At 30.0% G+C, this 22,222-nt stretch overlaps 2 protein-coding genes across 2 annotated transcripts in view; one reads left to right on the forward strand and one right to left on the reverse strand.

Moving 5' to 3' along the window:
• LOC103572803 (glutamate receptor 1) overlaps positions 1-4,635 on the forward strand; it is a 104,240-nt gene extending 99,605 nt beyond the window's left edge. Inside the window, exons 13-19 of the mRNA XM_014443296.2 lie at positions 1,333-1,556; positions 1,644-1,856; positions 2,343-2,541; positions 2,609-2,853; positions 2,927-3,170; positions 3,264-3,338; positions 4,480-4,635. Coding sequence (XP_014298782.1) covers positions 1,333-1,556; positions 1,644-1,856; positions 2,343-2,541; positions 2,609-2,853; positions 2,927-3,170; positions 3,264-3,338; positions 4,480-4,554 — 1,275 coding nt within the window. The 3' untranslated portion in view covers positions 4,555-4,635. The remainder of the gene's footprint in view (positions 1-1,332; positions 1,557-1,643; positions 1,857-2,342; positions 2,542-2,608; positions 2,854-2,926; positions 3,171-3,263; positions 3,339-4,479) is intronic.
• Positions 4,636-7,755: 3,120 nt separating this feature from the next.
• Positions 7,756-10,041, reverse strand: LOC103572812 (bone morphogenetic protein 1 homolog). Its single transcript, XM_008551593.1, has 5 exons — positions 10,024-10,041; positions 9,731-9,939; positions 9,569-9,672; positions 9,191-9,421; positions 7,756-8,252 (listed from the first exon to the last, which is right to left on the reverse strand). Exons 1-5 carry the CDS (start codon positions 10,039-10,041, stop codon positions 7,756-7,758), a joined length of 1,059 nt encoding a protein of 352 aa, XP_008549815.1.
• Positions 10,042-22,222: the final 12,181 nt, after the last annotated feature.

Consider the following 22,222-nt stretch of genomic DNA (forward strand, 5'->3'; position numbering starts at 1 on the left):
TAATGCACAAATAATTGCAACAAACGATAAATAAATAAAAAATATTATATATTTACTCGGCAAATCGTTATTTAAAAGCATAAATAAATAATTTTTTACTTTTACAAACTTTAAAATTAGTTTAAAATTACTTGACTGGCTTAAATAAATACAAACAGACGGGCAATTATAAATAGTATTTATAATAATTAACTGAAAATATGTATTTATATAGAAAAACAGAGAGTGAGAGAGAGAGAGAGAGAAAGAGCATACAGGAAATAGAATGATGAATAAATAAACATCGTGAATATTCTATCGATAATCAAAGCGTGTACGATATCTCCCAACAGATATGCTATAGATTAGGTCATGGTGAAGTTTAATTAAATTTCAAAGGGTGGTATTAATATTCGTAGTGGCACATAGTGGCCCGGGAGGCGTCAGCGGGTGATAGTGGGCCGGAAATGAGAGGGTGTAAGGCAGCGTGCAAGGACACCAGTTGTGATAGCTCGAGGGTATGAAGGGGTGCTGCTATGTGTGTATACGCAGTCAGTTTCAACGTATTTCCAAGTAATTTCATTGAGCCCGATCCTCTTTCTCTATCTCTCTGGGCTCTCGCTCGGTTCTCGCCAGCCAGCCAGCCAGTCAGCCAGCCAGCCAACATCCCCATGAATATAATGTCATTATCGATGCACATGCTTTCAATGGAATAGCCAAGGCTCATAAAGTTATTTCGCGAATGAACAGAGACAAAGTCATATTGACGACCCAACCAACATTCAACCCATCATATTCTACTTCCTTCTCCCTTCTCTCTCTCTCTCTCTCTCTCTCTCTCTTTCCACCGGTTCGTATTCATATTTAACCCTTTCTACAACTACTGCTACTACTACTACAACAACAACAGCAACTACATCCTACATATTATATGTGAACTATATATTCTGTACTGTATACTACTACTAGCACATCTCATCAGAACTCTGTGCACACGCCACTAAATCATTAATATTCTCTCACCAATTTCACTCCCATTCCCCACAGCTAAAACTACTCGCACTTGTCAATCATTACCTATCACGAAGATTTAATCTGATTTATATACGCTATGTGAAATGATACATATATGATGATACGTGAATATGTCAAGTTTACTAATTCATTAATTATCCTATTAGTTAAATACTTTTTCCTTTACTTATTTTAAATATTTAAATTGATAATTATTTTCCGCATTGCGATTAAGATTTTTTTATTTTTTTTTCTCTCGCTACTTTGAATGAATGTGGAAAATAAAACGGAATAATTATACAAAGATAGATGTAATGAGTGTAATTGATTTAATTGCAGGAAGCGGACATAGCAATTGCGCCAATGACAATTACGTCTGAGCGTGAACGTGTAATAGATTTTAGTAAACCATTCATGTCACTTGGCATTAGTATAATGATTAAAAAACCGATAAAACAAAAACCTGGGGTTTTTAGTTTTTTAAATCCACTCAGCAAAGAGATTTGGGTCTGCGTTATTTTTTCATACATCGGAGTCTCTATTGTGCTCTTCATCGTTTCCCGGCAAGTCTTTGATTTTTTAATCCCCAGTAATTGCCCATAGAAATTTATTATTATTATTTTTTTTTTTTTATATTTTTCTGAATACAGATTTTCGCCATATGAATGGCGATTGATACAATTAAATTCTGGTGGAGATCCATCGCTTGTAGGCAGAGGTGACCCGAATCTACAGCATCCTCATCCAACGCAAACGTCACTTCATTCGCAAAATCCGTGTATGGCCAATGACTTCAGTATTCTCAACAGCATGTGGTTTTCTTTGGGAGCTTTTATGCAACAAGGCTGCGATATTTCTCCAAGGTAATTTATTTAAAACTAATTACGTTACTTTAATAAATTAAATATTGAATTATTTTTGTTATTAAAGTTTCTTTTAATCGTAATAAATTTAATTATTGCCATTGTTGTGGTATAAATTAAAAAGTATAAGTATCTTATAATTTTAAGTGGACACTCAAAAGTATTTTTTAATGAATACTATAAACATGTATTATCTTTAATAACCAAAGAGTTTCATTTTACTTTTAATATTTAATTCAATATTAAATATACTCTTATTTAAATTTAAATTAAATTGTATAAGCACGTACGTCTAATATGATAAATGATAAATCTTTTCAAGTAAAAAAAAAGTTTACGATACTTGAAAATATTAAAAAGCACAATTACGTTGTAGAATTTTATTAAAATGTAAATTTCGATAAAAAGAAAAAAGATTTTAAAGTTGATGAGACTTATAAATTGCTAATGAATAAGTTTAAAAAATTTATAAATAAATTTTTTTAGATCAATGTCCGGTCGTATTGTTGGGTGTGTCTGGTGGTTCTTTACATTGATATTAATATCATCGTACACTGCTAACTTGGCAGCCTTTTTAACTGTCGAAAGAATGGTAACACCTATTAATTCACCCGAAGATTTAGCTGCACAAACTGAAGTACAGTATGGTACCTTACAATATGGATCTACATGGGATTTTTTTCGGGTAAATTTACTCATCATGGTAGAAATTTATTTGATTAAATTATATTTTAAATATATATTTATTACAGAAATCACAAATAAGTTTGTACAGTAAAATGTGGGAATATATGAACACACATAAGCATGTATTTGTTGATACATATGACGAGGGAATAAGAAGAGTGAGACAGAGTAAAGGAAAATATGCATTATTAATAGAAAGTCCCAAAAATGATTATATAAATGAACGTGAGCCTTGTGATACTATGAAAGTTGGACGAAATCTTGACGCAAAAGGATTCGGTGTTGCCACACCTATTGGTTCACCTTTGAGGTAATTTATAATAAAGTTTATTTCAACTAAAATTATATATACTTATTATTTAATATTGATTTTTATTTTTCAGAGATAAAATAAATTTGGCAGTACTGTCGTTGATTGAAAGCGGTGAACTGGCTAAATTAATGAACAAATGGTGGTTTGATAGAACTGAGTGTCGTCATGGAGATAAACAAGACGCACGAAATGAACTATCGCTAAGTAATGTTGCTGGTATATTTTATATACTTATTGGTGGATTGTTGTTAGCACTTGCTGTTGCACTTGTTGAATTTTGTTATAAATCACACACTGAAGCTACTCGAGCCAAGGTATAAACGCAATAATTTATTTAATTAATTAATTATACAAAGCAATATATATTTGTCACTCAGCAAAATAAAATTTTTTTATTTTTATTACAGATTTCATTATCAGACGCGATGAAAGCTAAAGCACGATTGACAATTGGAGGTGGTCGCGACTTCGACAATGGCCGGGTAATTAATATTATTCAAATAATAAATTAAATAAATACATAAATAGAATAATTTATTATTGCAATTATTATTTAACTGCGTATACAAATTAAAAGGCTAATTAAAATGTGCTTAGCACGTAATTACCAGCGATATTGATCCTTTTATATATATATATATATATATAAAAATATATGAATTAATTATAAATACTATTGACCTCTGCTTAGCATGCAAACTAGCAGTCCGAAATTTTCTATTTATTTTTATTTTTTTTAACAAAAAAAAAAAAATCTGCAGACCGAATCAAAATGATAAATAAATAATTTATAAATCAAATATATATAAATACATTTAAAAATAACAGACACACACACACACTACATGTATAAATGTTTACTATTATTTTGTTATCCAAGTAAAAAAATTAGTTTGCTAATTGTTGTGATGAAAATTCGAGGGCTGAACGCTAGATAATTATTTATACTTTTTATTTGAATATCCTGAATTGTTTAAAAGAAAAAAAAAACAGGCGTTAGCAGTGATTTTGCGTTGTTCTACTTTTGCGTTTTTTTTATTTTGTCTCTAGTGGTACGGACTGCAGAGTTAGACGGAGGATGCATGCGCCTTTTCCGGGACCATATGTGAGTACTCTCACCCTTTATTTTAAAACCCCGTTTAGTTTGTGTTTCAGTAATCAATCGTTTACTATTTCTTATTTTAATGCTTATGCATTTACTGCTTTCATAACATTTATTTAATTTACACAATTATCCAGCTTACCCCTCGCATTATCCACATATGTTTATATTTCGTCATATTTGCTATGCTTAATTTTATTGATATGTACATTGAGGATGTTATCGTAATATTAGTGATTCAAACGCATGTTGATTATTTTTCAATTTAGAAAAAAAAAATTATTTTGTTGATATTTTTTTTTTTTAATTTTTATTAAAATGCTTTCAGCTTAAGGTGAGCCAAGATCGAATTATTTTATTAATTTTTATTTAATACTTCATTCACAATAATTAATCTTTTTTTTTTCTACAAAAAATTAATGAAAAAAAAATTCTAAATAATAAAATTTTAAATGCACATAAAAATTTACAATGCAATGTAAGTATTTATATAAAATAAATAGAGAATTTTTAAATTTTAGTATTACGCCCCGGCGAACGCGATTGGGAATACAGAGGGCGACCAGGTGCACAGCAATACTCACACACAAGTGTAAGCCCCTGGTACACAGCACCAGCGGGAAGCAGTGACGAAACGTCGGATCCATCGCCGTCGATATCGTTACCGACGCCGCCACCGCCCCCGAAGGCAGCAGCGCCACCGCCACCTCCGCCTCCGCCCCCACGGCCTACTCGGCGGAGTGTAACATTTGCTGAATCGCCGCGAAAAAGCCCGAGGAGTCCCAAGAGCCCAAAAAGTCCGTGGGTATTTCGTCGTAGATCAACAATTAAGTCACTCAACGTTGCGGTTCCGTGGACACCCGCGACTCCCAGTCACTGGGACAACCGCAAAGCCGAGTATGTCACGTAAATACTTGAATTTTATTATTAAATATAAATATATAACCGGTAAAAATTAATAATCATTTCAAGATATTTACGACCAGTGACTTTATTTATTGTTTTATTATTTCTCAATGTTATTATTCACTTTTTTCTTTTTATTTTTCTTATTTTCCGATTAAAAAAATAATAAAATATTATTTATTGGTACACGAAAACTTGAATAATAAATGAAATTTTCAATTAAATATTTATATAAAATTGTATATAATGTTAATTATACATATATATATATATATATATTCAAATTATGTTTATTATCAATGGCATTGAGGATTAATAAACAATATCATGTTAATATAATGTAAATAAATAACACGCAGATCAAATAATAATCAAAAAATTAATTTTAAACAAAACAGAGCAGTTAGAAAAAACAAATAATAATATCGACAGCATGGTCTTGGAATGGGTTCATGTAAAACACTTAAATTTTTAATAAAAACTACCAATTGCATATAAGCCGATTTATTTAGATGATAATTAACGAACTGATTCAACAAAAATAAAAAAAAAAAAAAAAAAAAAATAAACGAATCACAAGAGTGTGAAATTTTATGTAAAATTTTTTTATGCCGCGTTCAGAAAAACTGAATAAATAATTTTTAAAACAAATAAATAATTAATCAATGTAATTTATAAATAATTGATGTGTGTGGAAACAATGTGTTACTATTATTATTAAATAATGTAAGGATGAATGGTATTAATGAATGAATGAATGAATGAATAATTTAAGTCTCACTGGTATGAGCGTTGACGCATAAATATTTATAATAATAATTATTTTTATTGTCGCTCTTTGTATTTTATTATCTTGTATTGTTGTATCATTGTATTGCATTGGATTGTATTGATTGTTCGTTGTGTGATTTTTGCCAAAGAAAATTAACTTACCGACTGAAAATAAATTCCGTTGACTGATATTAGATAAAGAAATTGCTGTTCGACTCTCGATATTATTTTCTAGCTCGTGATAAAATAAATTACTATCACATGGTTCTGAAGAAAAAAATTTTATGAAATTTTAGATTCATTAATTTTGATGATTAATTTAGTTGATATTGAGTTGATACTATTCAAAGGTTAAAGGCCAATTTATGTGCCAAATTTTTGTCTACTGAGGAATACTTAAAATATTTAAAAAATACCAGACTATTGATAAATTTTTATTTCAACAGTTGATAAATAACTTATTTTGATAAACACATAGAATGTTATTAATTTAATTAGTAATTATTCGCGTGCTTAAAGGTAAAAGGGCTTATAGCTAAGGGTTAATAGGGATTTGTGGTGAAAGGGCGTATAAAAAAAATTTTTTTTTGCCATTCGGTTTGAAATTGTCTTAAACGTAAAAATCTGTGAAAAAAAAAAAAAAAAATTGGTATCCTAAAGCTGAAAGGGCGTATCTCAAGACATACGCCCTTTCACCTTTAAGAAAAGTACTACTTAAAGGTAAAAGGGTGCATAAAAAAAAATTGTATTTTTTATACCAAATGTTAAATAATAGTTTCACAAGACAAGTTATACTAAAATAACAGTCTGATATACAAAGTTCCATATAAACAAATAGAAAATAAATCAATTACAAACAAAGTAATAAAAAAAATCACAATGACAGATAACATTCAAATATTTTTAAATTTCCCGTCAGTCACCATACACGGAAAAATTGAAACCCGACTGGTTCTGGTGCGCACCCGAACCAGTCGTGTCGAGCACCAGACTCAATCTGGTGCAGCAAAAGTAAAAGGGCGCATAAATTGTTATAAGCCTTTTTACCTTTAAGCACGCGTATTATTGTAATGATAATAATAATAATGAATATTATAAACTGCAATTATTGTATAATATTAAATAATAATAACGATAAACTAATAAATAATGTTGGAAGTTTTGTACGCCGATGTAGGATCTATCATATCGTCATTTCGTAAAAAAAAATAAATAAATAAAGATTACGTAATAAAATACAATAAATAAGAATTGATAAATATAATAAATCACTCAATCAATTTAATAGATATAAATGATAATAATAATAATAATAAAGTTGAAGAATAAAAAAAAAACGAATATGGTGCACATAACGTTAAAAATGATACCCTATGAAATATAATATAATAAAATACATAAATAAAGATTGCATTGAATATAATGTTATTAAATAAATTAAAAATCCCGTGTGATTAATCCTATTGTATTTAATAATTGTAAACTAATTTAAGTATGAATGACAGGTGAAAAATATTGCGAGAGTGAATCAAAATATATTTAAATCAGTTTAATTTCTTTAAAAATTCATTATTGATTATATTTTTTTGGTCACTTGTTTAATAAATTATTAATACGAAGTTAGGATAATTTTAGACAGAGCTGAGCTCCGTACCGTCCTGGCATTTTTTTTTTTTTTTAATAATTAAATTAAAAATTTATTTGCTTTGAGTAAGAAACGGATTAATCATGTATAATTATAAATTATTTATTATAAAATATAAAAATATTGTAAAACTGTTGTAAACCAATCAAATTAACATTAATACACGATCATTTATTTAACGTAAATTATTTTAGTTGATAATTTTAAAAACCTTTCCCAGATCATCAAAGTGTTAATATCAGAAAAATTGAGAAAATTTAGGAATTATTGATCATTTAGTCATTTGTCTAGATGGGCGATAAATTAAAATAAATAATGAAATTAATGACAATCGAATTATCTCATAAACGTTTATTGCAAATAAATATTTTTACTATAGTTTATGAGTGGAAATTTATTTGAATTTTGAATTAAAAAAATAAAATAGACGCCCTTATAGTATGCCCTTATTTTTTGTAATTTCGGATCGAGCTTTTTAATCGGGTATCGAATTGACAGCGGGTTTTGTAATTAATGAAGCTGAAAATCCGTTATCTTGCTCGAATGAGTCACTGACAAATGTGACATATAAATTATTATCAGTCGACGTAATTTCCCAAGGATCCATTTCGCCGCAATAACTTCCGATAAGTGGGGAAGAATTATTATCACCATCTCGTACTTGTAAAGAATCGTAGACACAATTTTTGCTACGTTCAAGCTTGAAGTAGTTTAATGTCATCATTATTTGATAATTTTTTTTTGTGACAAGATGCCAAGTGCATTTTACATCGAGTCCGTATGGTTCAGGATAATTTGGTGACTGTAGAGAAACCAGTTCATCATTTATATACATAGTGTGATTACAAACTGATTGGTAGTGAGCATCGAAACCCTTGTGGAGATCGTAACCATATTTTCGGTACCTGACTAGCATACGATTGCCAGTCGAAAATAAATGTAAAGGTTCACTTTTATTTCCACAATAACGACCTTAAAAAGAATAATAATTGTATTTTAATTCATTACTAAAAATTCGTACTTATACTGATTGCATTAAAAAGTTACCCAAAAGAGGACTTTTCATCCAATACCCATCTGTAATTTCTAAATAATCATTCAAACAGTTAACGTTTAGATAAATGTCTAACGAAGTGATCTTGAGCTCAATACGATGACCATGAGCGACTGTGATTCTCCATTCACATTGAAAATCTTTGTTTGTAAATAAATCTCTTGAAATTAAAGGTGATTCAATAATTCCATTTGAGTGTTGTAGAATTTTCCTATATTCTGTTCAATACAAATAGTTATTGATAATTAGAAAATGATAAATTTGACTTGCATACACTGGGAAAGTGGCCCGTAATTTTATTTTTCGTTCAAATAATTCCACATCATATGAGGATAAATTAAGATAAATGAGGATGAATGGAGATGGATATCTATGAAAAGTGGCCTATAACTTTTGCCCTGTCGGAAATAACCCATCACAATATTAACGTTTTTTGTTCATTCTGATGTTTTTAGAAACCTTAGAAAGTTTTAAAAAAAATGCTATTTTCGACTTATGCATTCTTATAAAGCGTAGCTTATAAATTTTTCCCTGTTGGGAATAACTCCACATAACATTAACAATTTTTGTTTACAATGAAGCCCTCTAAAAGTTAAAAACACAAAAACCTTAGAAAGAATTTTATTTTTTTGTAATCAGCCTCGGACAGGTGCAGGCAGATGACACGATCTAGAGGTATTTTTCGGAGAGTGCCTTATAACTTTTGTCTTGTTCGAAATAATTGTACGTTTCACCACGGATAGTGATCCACAGAAATTTTATTACGGAAAATATATCTACACATTTCATGCGATTTTCATGTATAGGATTACATTGTTTCACTATTTTTATTTATAATATAACAAGTATTGTTTACCTGGACAATTATAAAGACGATTTACTGTCTGAATATCGATTTCACTCGGTTTGGTAGCTTCTCCTATATCCAGACTTTCACTGGCCATTTTGTTCAATGGTGTCAGTATACCCTGAGACTCGTTTACTGCAAACTCATTTTTTGTATAATGCATCAGGGAATTTACGTCGTAAGGCAAACCGAAAGTACGACTATTGTTATTGTTCCACGTAGCAAAATTATGCTCATAACCTGTTGTATAAATTATGAGAAAAAAAATAAAATTCAAGATATTTAACGAAGCATTACCACTATTTTTTTTCTTACCGGGTTGAATATTTTTTTCATTAACTCTAATATATTTATCACGATCTGGACGCTGGTGTTCGTGGATCAAACCTATGATATGTCCTAATTCATGGACGATTCCTCGAAATTTACAAGTATTACACAATTTTATTTCTAGACATCCGTTTTGATATCGTCCAATCGGAGATTGGCACCTGATTCAAAATTACATATTTTTTAAGTTTATTCTCGAAAAAGTTATTAATTACTCACATTTTTTCTTTGTAAACAAACAATACATAACTAGGATGTGGATTCGCGTCTAATTCAATGAATTGTATGCACGCGTACCTCTCCCAATATCTCATAGCTTTTACAAGCGTTATTCTCGTATTTCTATCGAAACCCGTATAATTTATTTTGTACGGAATAATACCATAATCCCATTTCGGATCGCCACTTCCAATAGCTAATGATCTTTTCTGTATAAATTTTTCTAAAGACACGATTTTGGATATCGAGATTAAAATAATTATTATAAAAATGAATAATAATTTATTAATAACACCAAGACTGAGAACCATCATTCTATTAAGATTTTATAAAATTCAAATATATCAGGCATTTAAGATGAAAATTACTTGTAGTTTAAAAGCCGGTTTGCCAACAACTGATTTTAAATAAATTCACGACCACTGACAGACTCTTATTTTAAAAATAATTTAATTGCTTATTTGAGTCTTAATTAGTACAACAAATAAATGAATATATAATAATTCAGATTAGATTACTTGACCGAAAGTTATTATGCAGCCGCGTTTCACAATATCAGTTCTCAAGAACAAGTTCATAAATTTCAAAAATTTAAATAACGTGACGTCTGAGTAAATGATAAATAATTTCTGGCGACATGTGTAAGCAATAACGAGAAACGGAGGAGAGGATTCGGGTGTTGATAGAATAGTAATTTAAATATTTTGATAACTTTATGCCCCCAGTACTGCAAATTATTCAGTTCCCTCTCTTACTTTTATCATATTTGATTAATTTAATAGTATGTAATTAACGAATGGTTAAATTTTTCACTTTTTTGACATTTTACAATCTTTGAGATCATTTAGTAGGTTTTAATTAGTTTTTTCTACAATTGTTAAATTTCTAAAAAAATATAAATATCATTAAGTTGATGATTTATTTTGAGAAAATAAGAATTATTTTAATCCATGTAAATAAAATTTTATGTTCAATTTTGTGCTTCGCCAACAATATGTCCAAAGATATCTATTAACGTAATAAAACACGCAGGTTAATGAAATTAAAAAAAGTTTTATACAAATAGAAGAGCAAGTTTGGTTTTAAAAAATAAAGTAGCAATAGGTCTGATGGGTAGAGGCGTTACGACTGATACAGCTCTGAGCCATAAAACCTCAAGACAGCCCGTCTTTTCGCATCACCCATATAATATTATACACATACAAACATACAAATATATATCAACTTACATGTATATATTTATTTTTTATTTCACCCGTGATACTTTTGTAGAGCGTGAAAAAAAAAGGACGAGCCGAAGGACCGCATTGCAGAGCAGCGTTTAATGGTTTATGCAGGAGTCTCAAATCCTTGTATATTTTTACACTGATACCTCTGCTCCATCGCCAAACGTCTATATATAATAAATAATATAATTATTTAAATATTTATATTAATTGACATTCGAATGCAATAAATCAAATTCAATGGCTGTAATACCCTATTATTGAGCTACTGGATCTAAAATAACAAAAAAAAAAAAAAAAAAAAAAAAAAATCAGAAAAAATGTAAATAAATAAATGAAAAATAATGCAAATGAACACGGCTGAATCCTCATGGGCACTTGATCGAGAGCTATTGTGATTGCATATCTCTAGCCCGTTTCGATGCACTCGTAGTTTCAGTTTTAATACGTACTTCACCTCTCATTAAAACTCTCCGGTTGAGCGCTGCAATTTCGAAAGCTACCAGCAGATCTACCATACATCTAGTCACCCTAACTAATACTTTTTTCTCTTATCTCTACACAACTATATATAAATATAAATATATATACTGTATGTACTTTACTCTACAGTAATCTATCCATCTCTCTTTAGCTGGGACTGGGGCTCAGGCTATTATCGAAACTCGAGAGCAAGAGACGTTTAATATTCAGCGAGTGAGTTCATCGATGCATTTTAACGTTCATGTATCTTTATTACTATTATATGAACACTTGGATTGCTTTAGGGTGTTGGGATGTGGAGCAGGTGTCTTGTTTTTCTATTAAAATACATCATATTTATCATTCTCTTATATGTTCATTTAAAATTTATCGATAAATGTATTTTTTTGTTTTTTTAATTATTATTTCCACCAATAATTATTTATTCAAATATTTTTACAGAATAAATATAATAAAAAAATGAATAATTTTTGTTATAATTATGACATTAACAAAATAATGACGTTAATGAGAAAGAGAAGAGTGTGAAGGTACCACAAGCGATGGGCGTATCAAGTTTGCTTATGTATATTCCAGAGTTTTGAGTATACACGGGAGTGATAGAGCGATGTGGGGATGGGATGTGTACGCGAGTGAGTTTAAAGGTCTTCCATGGGAGCGAGAACACAAATAAACTGCCCGTGTATCTATATATGGAGATAAAAAGAGATGGGTGGAAGTAAAATTCGTTAAAGTGAGAGAGATGGAAATGTATAATGTATAAGCGTAATGGCGGGATGGCATAATGAAGCTTATTAAATAACAATGTTAACCGCTGGGGCACTATAAAATCGAGCTCTCTTCCAACCGCATCATTCGCATTTCAACACTCGCGCGAGGCCATCGATTTATCACCGCAAGTACCATTCAAAGCACTGCTATAATACAACAATACTCTCTCCCTGAAGCTTCCCTGGCGACCCAACACTCTTTTGTTACCCTTCTGTCCTTTGAATTTGTGTATTTCGCGCCCTATCCAGCCCTATCCAGCCCGACCCCCCGTTGAGCCGCAAACGATTATTTTTCCCCGTCACCTAATGACGCTCGGTTAAAACCCACTTTTAATAATAAATACCATTTTATAATAAATATTATTATTGTTATAATTTAAACACGCTTTTGGTTATGATTAATTATTATTTTTACCAAAAAAAATATTTAAAGACATTTTAAGAATTAATCCGCGTGATATAATGCTCCGGAAGTATAGAGTAGTAAATTGTAGATTCATGATAGGGATAAAATTCAAGACAAGTCTCTCAATCCTCTCCTGTATCAGAATATACTTCCTCTATATATACTACACTAAAGTTCCGTTTGATTTATGTATAAGCATCGGGAATTCATGCCACGGAGTAACTAAAAATGCAAACATCACTTTAAAAGGTCAGTTTGCAAGCGTGAGAGGCATTTACACTTTTAAGCTTACGTTAAATATTCCGTATACATATTTCGTACTTAACATAACTTTGTTATTATTATTATTATTATTATTATTATTATTCTGTTTCATGGATTTTTTTATTAAAATAAAATTTATTGTGTTTATTAATTTAGTTGATGTTATTGTTTGTTGAAAAATAATAAAATGATTAAGTTATGCAGTAAATCGCGAAAAAGGCTACTTCTTAACGAATGATATCCGGAGACAAGGTGAAAAATCATCGGCGATTCTGATTTCCGAGCTGACAAACTAAAGAATTGTAAAAAATGGATAAGAAAAAAAAAAGTTTAAAAAATAGTAACACTGAGAGGTACAGAAAATAAGTCAGTAAATAGATGATAAATGGATTTAACGTAAGGGAAAGAAAACTCCCACGAGCATACTAGGAAATGGAGCGTAGCTATTTTATTTTTGTCTTAGACATTATGTAACTTCAATTTTATGATTTTTATTAATTTAATTTATTTTTCTTTATACTAGATAATTTATAATTTAAAAAGTTTAAAAATATTTTAGTAAATAAATTAAATGAAATATAAATGTCAGTAAGATTATTTTATTTATAGCAAACTTCAAGTGTAAAATTTAGATTATTCTCCTCATTTACTTGTAAATAAATAACATCACTCGCTAAATCCCAGCAACAGCAACAGCAACAGCAACAGCAACAGCAACAACACCAACAACTTTATAAGCCCAGCAGAGCTTCTGTAAAAAAAAAGTTTTAAAGTTACTTTAACAACTTGATGTAATCTGCATCCACGTGATTTTGACGTCATCAAAAATAACCTACACTCAAGTTAAATAGAGTAAAAAATAAATAAAGAAACAAGAAAAAGTAAAGAAAAAAAAAAGACTAACACTCTTATATTTAGAGTTTGCTGGTGCATCGCTTCAAGGATGTGAATATCAAAAAGAAGTTGAGAGATGAGAGTCCGAGAAGAACCCTCTTGACTTGTACAGACTACAAACTTTGCATTTACCATTTGCTATATATACATACATATATATATATTTCTCACACTGGGGCATCCTCACTCTGCCTTATACTGTCTCGATCCCAACTGAGCCCAACCCCTCTACTGGCTGGTACAGACTTTCATCCTCACTCGCATATCCGCATCCTCATACCCCAACTACTTGGTTGCAACGCTGCTGCTACTGCTGATCTCTCATGTGGCTTCTTCAACACTTCCGGCTCGTTGAGAGTTTCACGGATAAACAGGAAAATACGATAAACTGATGGGACACTTTTTTAAATCTTTTCATCATCAATCTATTTTTTTTTTTATCACTAATAAAATTTTATTTTACACAAACAATTTTATTTAAAGACTATTAAATTTAAATTGTTATTTTTATCATTGGTTGAGACTTTTAATTTTCAGTGTTGATAAATCCCAAAAACCCAAATTGAACAAAACGTGTCTTTGGTTAAATTGTTAAATCAACCGAGTCTTACAATTTTAAATTCCCCTTGATAGTCATCCCACAACACTTGAACTCACGGGACTTTTTTTTTCTTATTTTTTTATATCCGTCTAATCGCCTAATTTATATCTACATCTATTGCTGCTAACGTTGAATTCGTTTTACACTGGCTCCTTTTTCTTGCCATCTTTCTTCATAACTATTTTACATACATTCATAGCTTTGTAATTGAGTGCTATATACATCACACATTTCCGGGCAATAAAAATCTAAAACCTGATATTCTGTTTTTCATTTTCAGTTATTCTGTTGTATAACTTTACATCGATATCAATTTCATATTTCATAAAAGAAGGGCTCAAGGTAAAATATAAGTTATCAAAGAATAGAATTTAATAAATAGCGACAGATAATTTTATCAGATAAAATAAATTAAAAATTAATTAATATAACAAATATATCATCAGAGCATAAATATTTGCGTCAATTTGCGTCGTTTTATGTATTATTATATGATTCAGTGAGTTGAAGTGAGTGTAAGTAATACGACGCGTCCGCCAGATGTCAGGTAAGTGTAATGCGCGTGGCGGGAGGATTGAATATAATGGACCAGGAAAGGAAAAAAAAAAATATATATATATATGTATGTATATATTAGTATGACAGTGGCTGTTGGTATGAGTGAGCGAGTTGGGAAGATGCTAAATATAGACAGGGTTGCCAGGTTGCAGCAGAAACAGCCGCCGCCCCTTTGAGCGCTGGGAACGGTGGCGGTAGAGGAAGACGAGGAAGTGGTGAAGGTGGAGAAGCTGAGAGAGCTGCTGATGGTGGTGGGGCTGGTGGGGCTCATCGTATCGGCAAGGTCGCGTCATTGATCCAGAGCGGGTTGCCGTTATGACGCGCCCAATGACGTCATTGCTTGTGACCTGTCCATGTTACCTGGCGCCCTCTAAGACCAGTAACCCCCGGTTAAAATATACACTATCATTGCTCCTTCTCCTTCTCTCTTATTTTTTCATGCCCTTTTTCTCTCTATATCCTTTTCACTCGTCACAGGTCACGACCGAGAGCACTCTTCGGCTTACTCGCGATCTCTTTGACGCTGAGTTTATTTTATTTTTTTTTTTTTTTTTTTTTTTACTCTTATTATTATTTTTTCATCTGTTATTTTTAACTCTAATTATTTTGTAAAATTTTTTTTTAGAATACTGTGTGTTGCAAATATATTTGAATAATTATTATGAAATTATATAAAAGCTTATTTAATAAATTATTTTATTTAGCAACTAAAATTTTGAATAATAAATTTTTTACTCTGTACAATTATAAATATAGTATTTTATAATCATTATTATATGTTAAATCTTGTAGAAGTTGAGGAAGAATAGCATGTGTTGAGATTAACCAGCAAACTAATTAGCGAATTAAAGCTTTCCCTCAAGCATTTTGCAACAGATCAGTAACTTGGTTTATTTAATTTTACTGATGATGACAACCTCTTGTATATTCATGCCTAATTAATTATGGATAAAACAAACCATAAAATTTACAAAAATATTAATACTCATATACGCAGTAAGTTTATTATTATACTTTTTATGTGAGAAAAAGTGTTCAATGTCTTTTAATCATTTTTAATTACTTTGTTTTTTCCTTTACAATCATTTGTCACTATTAAAAGTAATAAAAAACAATATTAATTGATATTTTTAATGGAAAAAAATTCCAAATTTCTAATAAAAATGTCGACCAATAGAAATAAAGTGAAAAAAAATAAAAATAATTTTTAAATGAGACATATTGGTGGTTCCAACTGATATAAAACTCGGATTTTTTTTCCTTGGTAACACAGTGATCGTTCGTACTGAATTGATTAGAGAAAAAATTTTTAAATCATGTATTTTCTGCTGGTACTTGTGTGTATCCAAATATTGTCATCATTTTCTGGCATCACCGCAAAAAACTGTGACGAATTTCAACCCGATCCGCCGGTGGAACTTTCTGCTTTAGTAGAAAATTTTTATCAGATGAGAGATAAAATGGGTGAGAAAAAATTCTACCATCTCGAAGCATGTTGTATGTCTAACGAAAATATGGTAAGTTTTTTATTTTTAATTACTTAACAATAATAATAATCATTCGATTAATGAATTTTTTAATAGATTGATGCTGACAATAAATTTCATTTGGATAAATTACTAAAAATATTATCTCCTGAAACGTTAAACTCACCAGATCTTACACCAGAGTTTTGGCAAATAGTTAGAAACTGTTCAAACCTCAGTAATACTTTTAACTTATTATTTTATTAAACCTAAATTATATTTGATAATTATAATTGTAAATATATTACAGAGGGCAGTTTTCCAGCTGAGACAACAAAACTAATTCACAAGTGTATGGATGCTCAATTCAACGCTACAAGTGCAGTATGAAAATAAAAGCCAGTTTTGATAAAATTACATCGACTAAAAAATATTAAAAAACCAACCAAATAATATTGAGCCTGTAATGGAAATAATAAATCGATAAAATAATATATTTCCGTGCATATTCATTTATTTATAGTTTAAGTTGCATTTTCATGACAATAATTTCCTTAAATTATTTTTTATTTTATAATTTTATCAGCCTTGAGACTTATGTCCTCTAAGGGCCGCGAATACAATTAATATATATATATATATATATATATCATTTTCAAGAAATAATAAGTAAAAAGCAGATCTGAATTCTTGATATTTATTTATCTGAAGAATGCGTTTAATCTCCAGATTATTTTAGATAAATTTATTTTTTGGACTTGACAATAACACATGAAATTAAAAAGTTTAACAAAATCTTCGTAGTCTTAGATGTTAATTACCGTCTTTAAAATTGTCGTTAGCTTCTATAAATAATATTTAATGATTTTGTTTTTTTTGACTTATCTTTTATTACTTCATAAACTATGACATGAGTTGATAATTCTTTTTTTTTTTTTTTTTTTTTTTCAACAAATTGTTTATCAACTTAAAAGTGACGATAAGAAATATATTTTTAAATTTATAATATATTTTATCACAGGATATATAATACATAAAATATTATTACCTGGTGGATAAAAATAATTTGAAAGCAATGATAAACATTTTAGATAGCTATACTGTAGAGTTTAATTGGTGGGCATTAAATAAAATAAAAAATAATTTTTTAATACCAATAAAGTTAATCGCTTATAAATCAAAGAAAAGAAAATTGGATAATTTACGGATAACGTGTGACTTGTACAATATCCGGAAATTGACATATGGGATTTCCGGGGTTTGAATTCTCTCGGCGAGATAGGTCACGGAGTTAACTCAATGATTTTATATATCCATATATTTTTATCTCCCTCCACTTCACCATCAGCACCATCATCCCTCTTTTGTCTTGAGTTACTTCCGTGACGGCTATAAATTATACTGTTGGCCTATTTGCATACCCGTCTTACCAACGAATTGTTACGTAATGCCCGCGTATTCAGTGCCTGCGATTAAAAAAAGCTTCAAAAAAAGTACCACGAGTTAGATATCCCCGGTAAAGCTCAACGCCCCTTACAAACCTTACGAGCGGGTCCCACATAGGAAAAAATTACCAACTGAAAAACAATTTTTTTTTTTTCAACGGCAGAAAAAAAGCAATGACAAAAAATTAAAGAAATAATTTTACACAAGAGTCGCTTTTTTTTTTTTTGCGGAAAATCGTTGTTTCATTTTCAAAAAAGCTGAAAAGTTACTTAGTGCTAAAAGCTCTGCAATTATTAAATATTTCAATTTAACTTATCTGGAACATGGATATATTTAATTTTTTTGATAAAAATATTGAAATGTTATCGTGTTTGCAAGCTCTACATGTGATCATAAGCTTTCGTACCTGTACAGATCCGTAGTTATACACGTGCTTGGAAGCTTACACACATGTGCCCAAGAGCTTTTGTACATGTGCTTGCAAGCTCAAAACACACCAAGACAAACATTATCCATCTAAAGCCTTTTGGTTGTAACCAAGCTTGCCAGCTGGCTACTATATTTTTCAACGTGACGGTAATTGGTGCCGAGCTTTCAAGAGCTACTGCCCATATTGTATATATGGAATACAGCGGTAACCGCAGTGGCGAGAGAGAATTGGATTGAATTCATTGAGTTACCAACACAGGAGCTTTCAACAATCACGTCAGTCCCTATGTATATTCACAATAAACCAAAGAACCTTACTAATACTTGATTATTGCTTCTATTTATCAATACGTCATTTAACAATTACCAATTCACCGTTTAGATTTACTGACCACAGATATCAAACCATTAATCAGCTGTTTAATATCTATTCGTATTAATTTAACTTAATCACTATAAATATAATATTAAATATTTAATATTTAGTTTTGAATGCTACTATTTTAAAATACCTTTAAAATTTATAATGATAAAAAAAATTGATTAAGCTTTTCAACGGTTATTGGAGATTACAACTTTGTCATCTTAATGCTGAGAAAATAACGGCCACTGAAAATTTTATATATTTAAAGTTTTATATTAAAAATTTTCCAATATTATCATAACATACTTTTATAATTATATTAATTTTAAATGATAAGGTTTAAAGTAATGGTATTAAAAATACAAGTATCAAAAGTGCGAGTGATTTAATTTAGCAAATGTGGGTATAGATTTTGTGTATTCGAACAGAGCCCAGCCGCAAATGTACTACCACACAATCCACGACATATCACCAATAGTAATTGCCAATTAACAGTAATTGATTAAATAATCTAAGTCGTGGATTTCAGTAGGTACTTGGTACCTATATCTGATGCAGTAATCCTTTTAAAAGTCTTCTCATCTCCATTGTTATTCTCGTCAGCGCAATCTTGATGTATCTAACTCATTTTATTAACGTCTGTAGACGTTATCATCTTGCATAGGTTCGTTTCATGTATAAATACAAATGTATATATATATATATATATATATATATATATATATATATATATATATTTATTTGGTATATAGAGCAGAACAGCCAATGGATGAGACAGAATGTAGATGCATTGTCGACACGATCATTTCTCTTCGTTACCTTACTGCTGCATTTTCCCTTACCTTCTCTGGGGACATCCTTGGATCAACGTTCGGTTGTTCGCCCCAACAATTCTATCCGCCCACATAAGATTTATTTCACAGTTTACGACTGTTCCGTTGGTGCAGACAGTTCTTGAATAAATATTTAAATTTATTTATCTTATAAACTTTTAATTTTTTTTTTTTTTTTTATTTTCGTCTTTGACAAAATCCCTGTTCTTTATTTTTTATAAAAATATATACATACATAGCAGTATGGTGAGAATATTAATGTCAATGTGATAGCTTTATTATGAAATCAAACTGAGATTTTTCTAATCTCACTTAAGTTTTTCGTAAAAGGATTAAAAAGTATAGAAAAAAAATCGATTAATTATTATTCTACATTAATAACTAGAAAATCAATAGCTATTGAAACAATATGAACTTGTAAAGTTCAAAAAGGTAGAAGTAAAATTACAAATTATAATTTATTATTTACTTCTAATCGATTTCTCAGTACTTTTTTTTTTCAATGGTAATAGTTTAAATATAAAAAACAATAATTTATTATGAGTGGAATTAAATAATTATAATACGAGTGCACACAAGAGTCTAGCCAATATTGATTTTATAAACAAATAAATATATATGTTGAAATATTTAAATTATAATCTATATTCAGTTAAATATATATAACAATTTTATTATTTGGTACAGACAGTTCTCAAATGAATATGTAAATTATTCTGAAATCCTTTCGGGATTAATCCAGCATTACGCTTCATTTTCGAGTGCTCGAAAATATATTTTATCCATCGATTCATAACATTATAATTTTTATTATTATTAATTATCCATTTAAATATTTTATGAATAAACAATTATTAAAGCCAAGAGCTATTTAATCACAATTATTATTTGGTTCGCGTTACTGAAACAACAGTATGATGATTAATATGTATGGTGACGTACGTATCTAAAATTATTTTCAGTCTCAAAAGTCAAAGACAGTAAACAACGAGTACCAACAGTTTTATAAAAATCTAAAAGAGTATGATAAGTATTTAAAGTTTGAGAAAACGAGAAACATTCAGTCAGATTTATAATGTATACTTAAATATCTTTTGTTCTCTTAGATTTACTGAGTAAACTAAACTGTTAAATTAAATCTCTGTAGATTTAATAATATATAAATATAGGTACAGATGTCATGTTGTGTAAGGTTGAGGATAAAAAGGTGGCGGTAGTGCAGTAGCAGAGAATTAAAGCTCACTAGCTGCTAGATGGAAGAAGAAAATCCGCGTGGCTTTATGTAACGCGATATACCCAGACACACACACACACACACTTGCAGTGTTAACATTTTGAAAAGGGTAGCAAAAGGAAGCAAAAGGAAAATCTCGAGGATCAACTCGATGAAATTTACTCACTCGCTCTTTCGGGATCCCGACGTTTCTCTTTTGCACTCATGTAAGTTTATGTAAAGTATGTGTTTAAGTTTACCAGTAGGTATAGTATACACGCGAGGACTCGAGTGGATGTGAAATGAAAAAGATGATGGGCGGAAGGGAACAGAGGGCAGAACAGAGAACAGAACAGAGAGCAAAAGAGCCTGAAAGCACAAAAGTATGAAATCTCAAATGCTTTTGACGTAACTTGATTTTCACCATCTGAGTTACCATTGCCATTTCTTAATTCTCAACTGCGAATTCATCTTTCGCGCGCAAGCGCAATCATTTCACATTTTATGTATATTATTGTTGTGTGAATCGTGTTTATTTTTATCATGTCTTTAGCTAATGAAATTCGAAAAAAAGGCTTCAAGTGACAAATCTCTTAGACTTTTTATTTACACCGTTGGCTTATCAGGTTTATAAGTATAGATTATTATTATAAACAGAAATTAAAGATTCACGTCCCAGATAGATGGAAAAGAATTAAATATAGATAATAACAAGTGAAAATGAAAATGGCAAATAACCGTATAATGAAGAAATTTTAATTGAAAGGGAAGGGAAAATAATATAACAGAAATTAAAATCGATATTTTATAATTACAAGTACACCTCGTTGTTCCTTACAACGACGACGACGACGACGAGGCAAACGCTGCGGATACCGAGAAGGTTTTACAGCCCATCGCTTTAAAGATAGCTCTTTAATTTAAGAAATACCTGACACCTACAGTATTAACGCCGAAAATTGATTAAATAACTCCCAGATTATCACACGAGTAATAAAATAATAATTAGATTAATTTTAACGATTTTAATTTTACCGTGAGAGTGACAAGATAAAAATCATTATTGATTTCTTTAATTAATATTTAATTATGAGTTAAATGGTGTAGGCAGATAATTTTGTTAATTAAATATCACAGGAATTTTAGTGTGTGGAGGATAAGGTCATTTTTGAGAGGGTTACTTTTGTTACTTTGAAAAAAAGTCAAAGAAGAGGTCGAGTGAGCTTTGTGAGAATGTTTAAGGCTGCACTTAAACTCCTTAACACTCGGCACGAGTTAAATTCATTCTGTCTATTTAAAAAAAGAATAAAATTTCTTACATTATTATGAGTCCGTACCGGAAAAATTAAACTCCTTTGTCGCGTACTGCGCTTCACATTAACTGACGGACTCTTGGCTTTTCTTTTTTTTTTTTAATTCTATATATAAAAAAAACGCAGATATATGCATTTAGGTCTTTTGTCGCACTGCAGGTTGAGCAATTGAAATGTGAGTCCTTTGACGTGAAAAAAAAAAAAAAAAAAAAAAAAAAAACCCAAG

This window comes from Microplitis demolitor, chromosome 6 (genome assembly GCF_026212275.2).
Source record: "Microplitis demolitor isolate Queensland-Clemson2020A chromosome 6, iyMicDemo2.1a, whole genome shotgun sequence".
Taxonomy (NCBI): Eukaryota; Metazoa; Arthropoda; class Insecta; order Hymenoptera; family Braconidae; genus Microplitis; species Microplitis demolitor.

Bases quoted from the DNA above. Each gene is read 5' to 3' on its own strand.
- LOC103572812 (XM_008551593.1), bottom strand. The intron at 9,422-9,568 runs GTTTGATCCACG...TTTATACAACAG, and splicing joins TGAATTAGGACATATCATAG to GTTATGAGCATAATTTTGCT. The intron at 8,253-9,190 runs GTAAACAATACT...ATTCTTTTTAAG, and splicing joins TCGTCTTTATAATTGTCCAG to GTCGTTATTGTGGAAATAAA.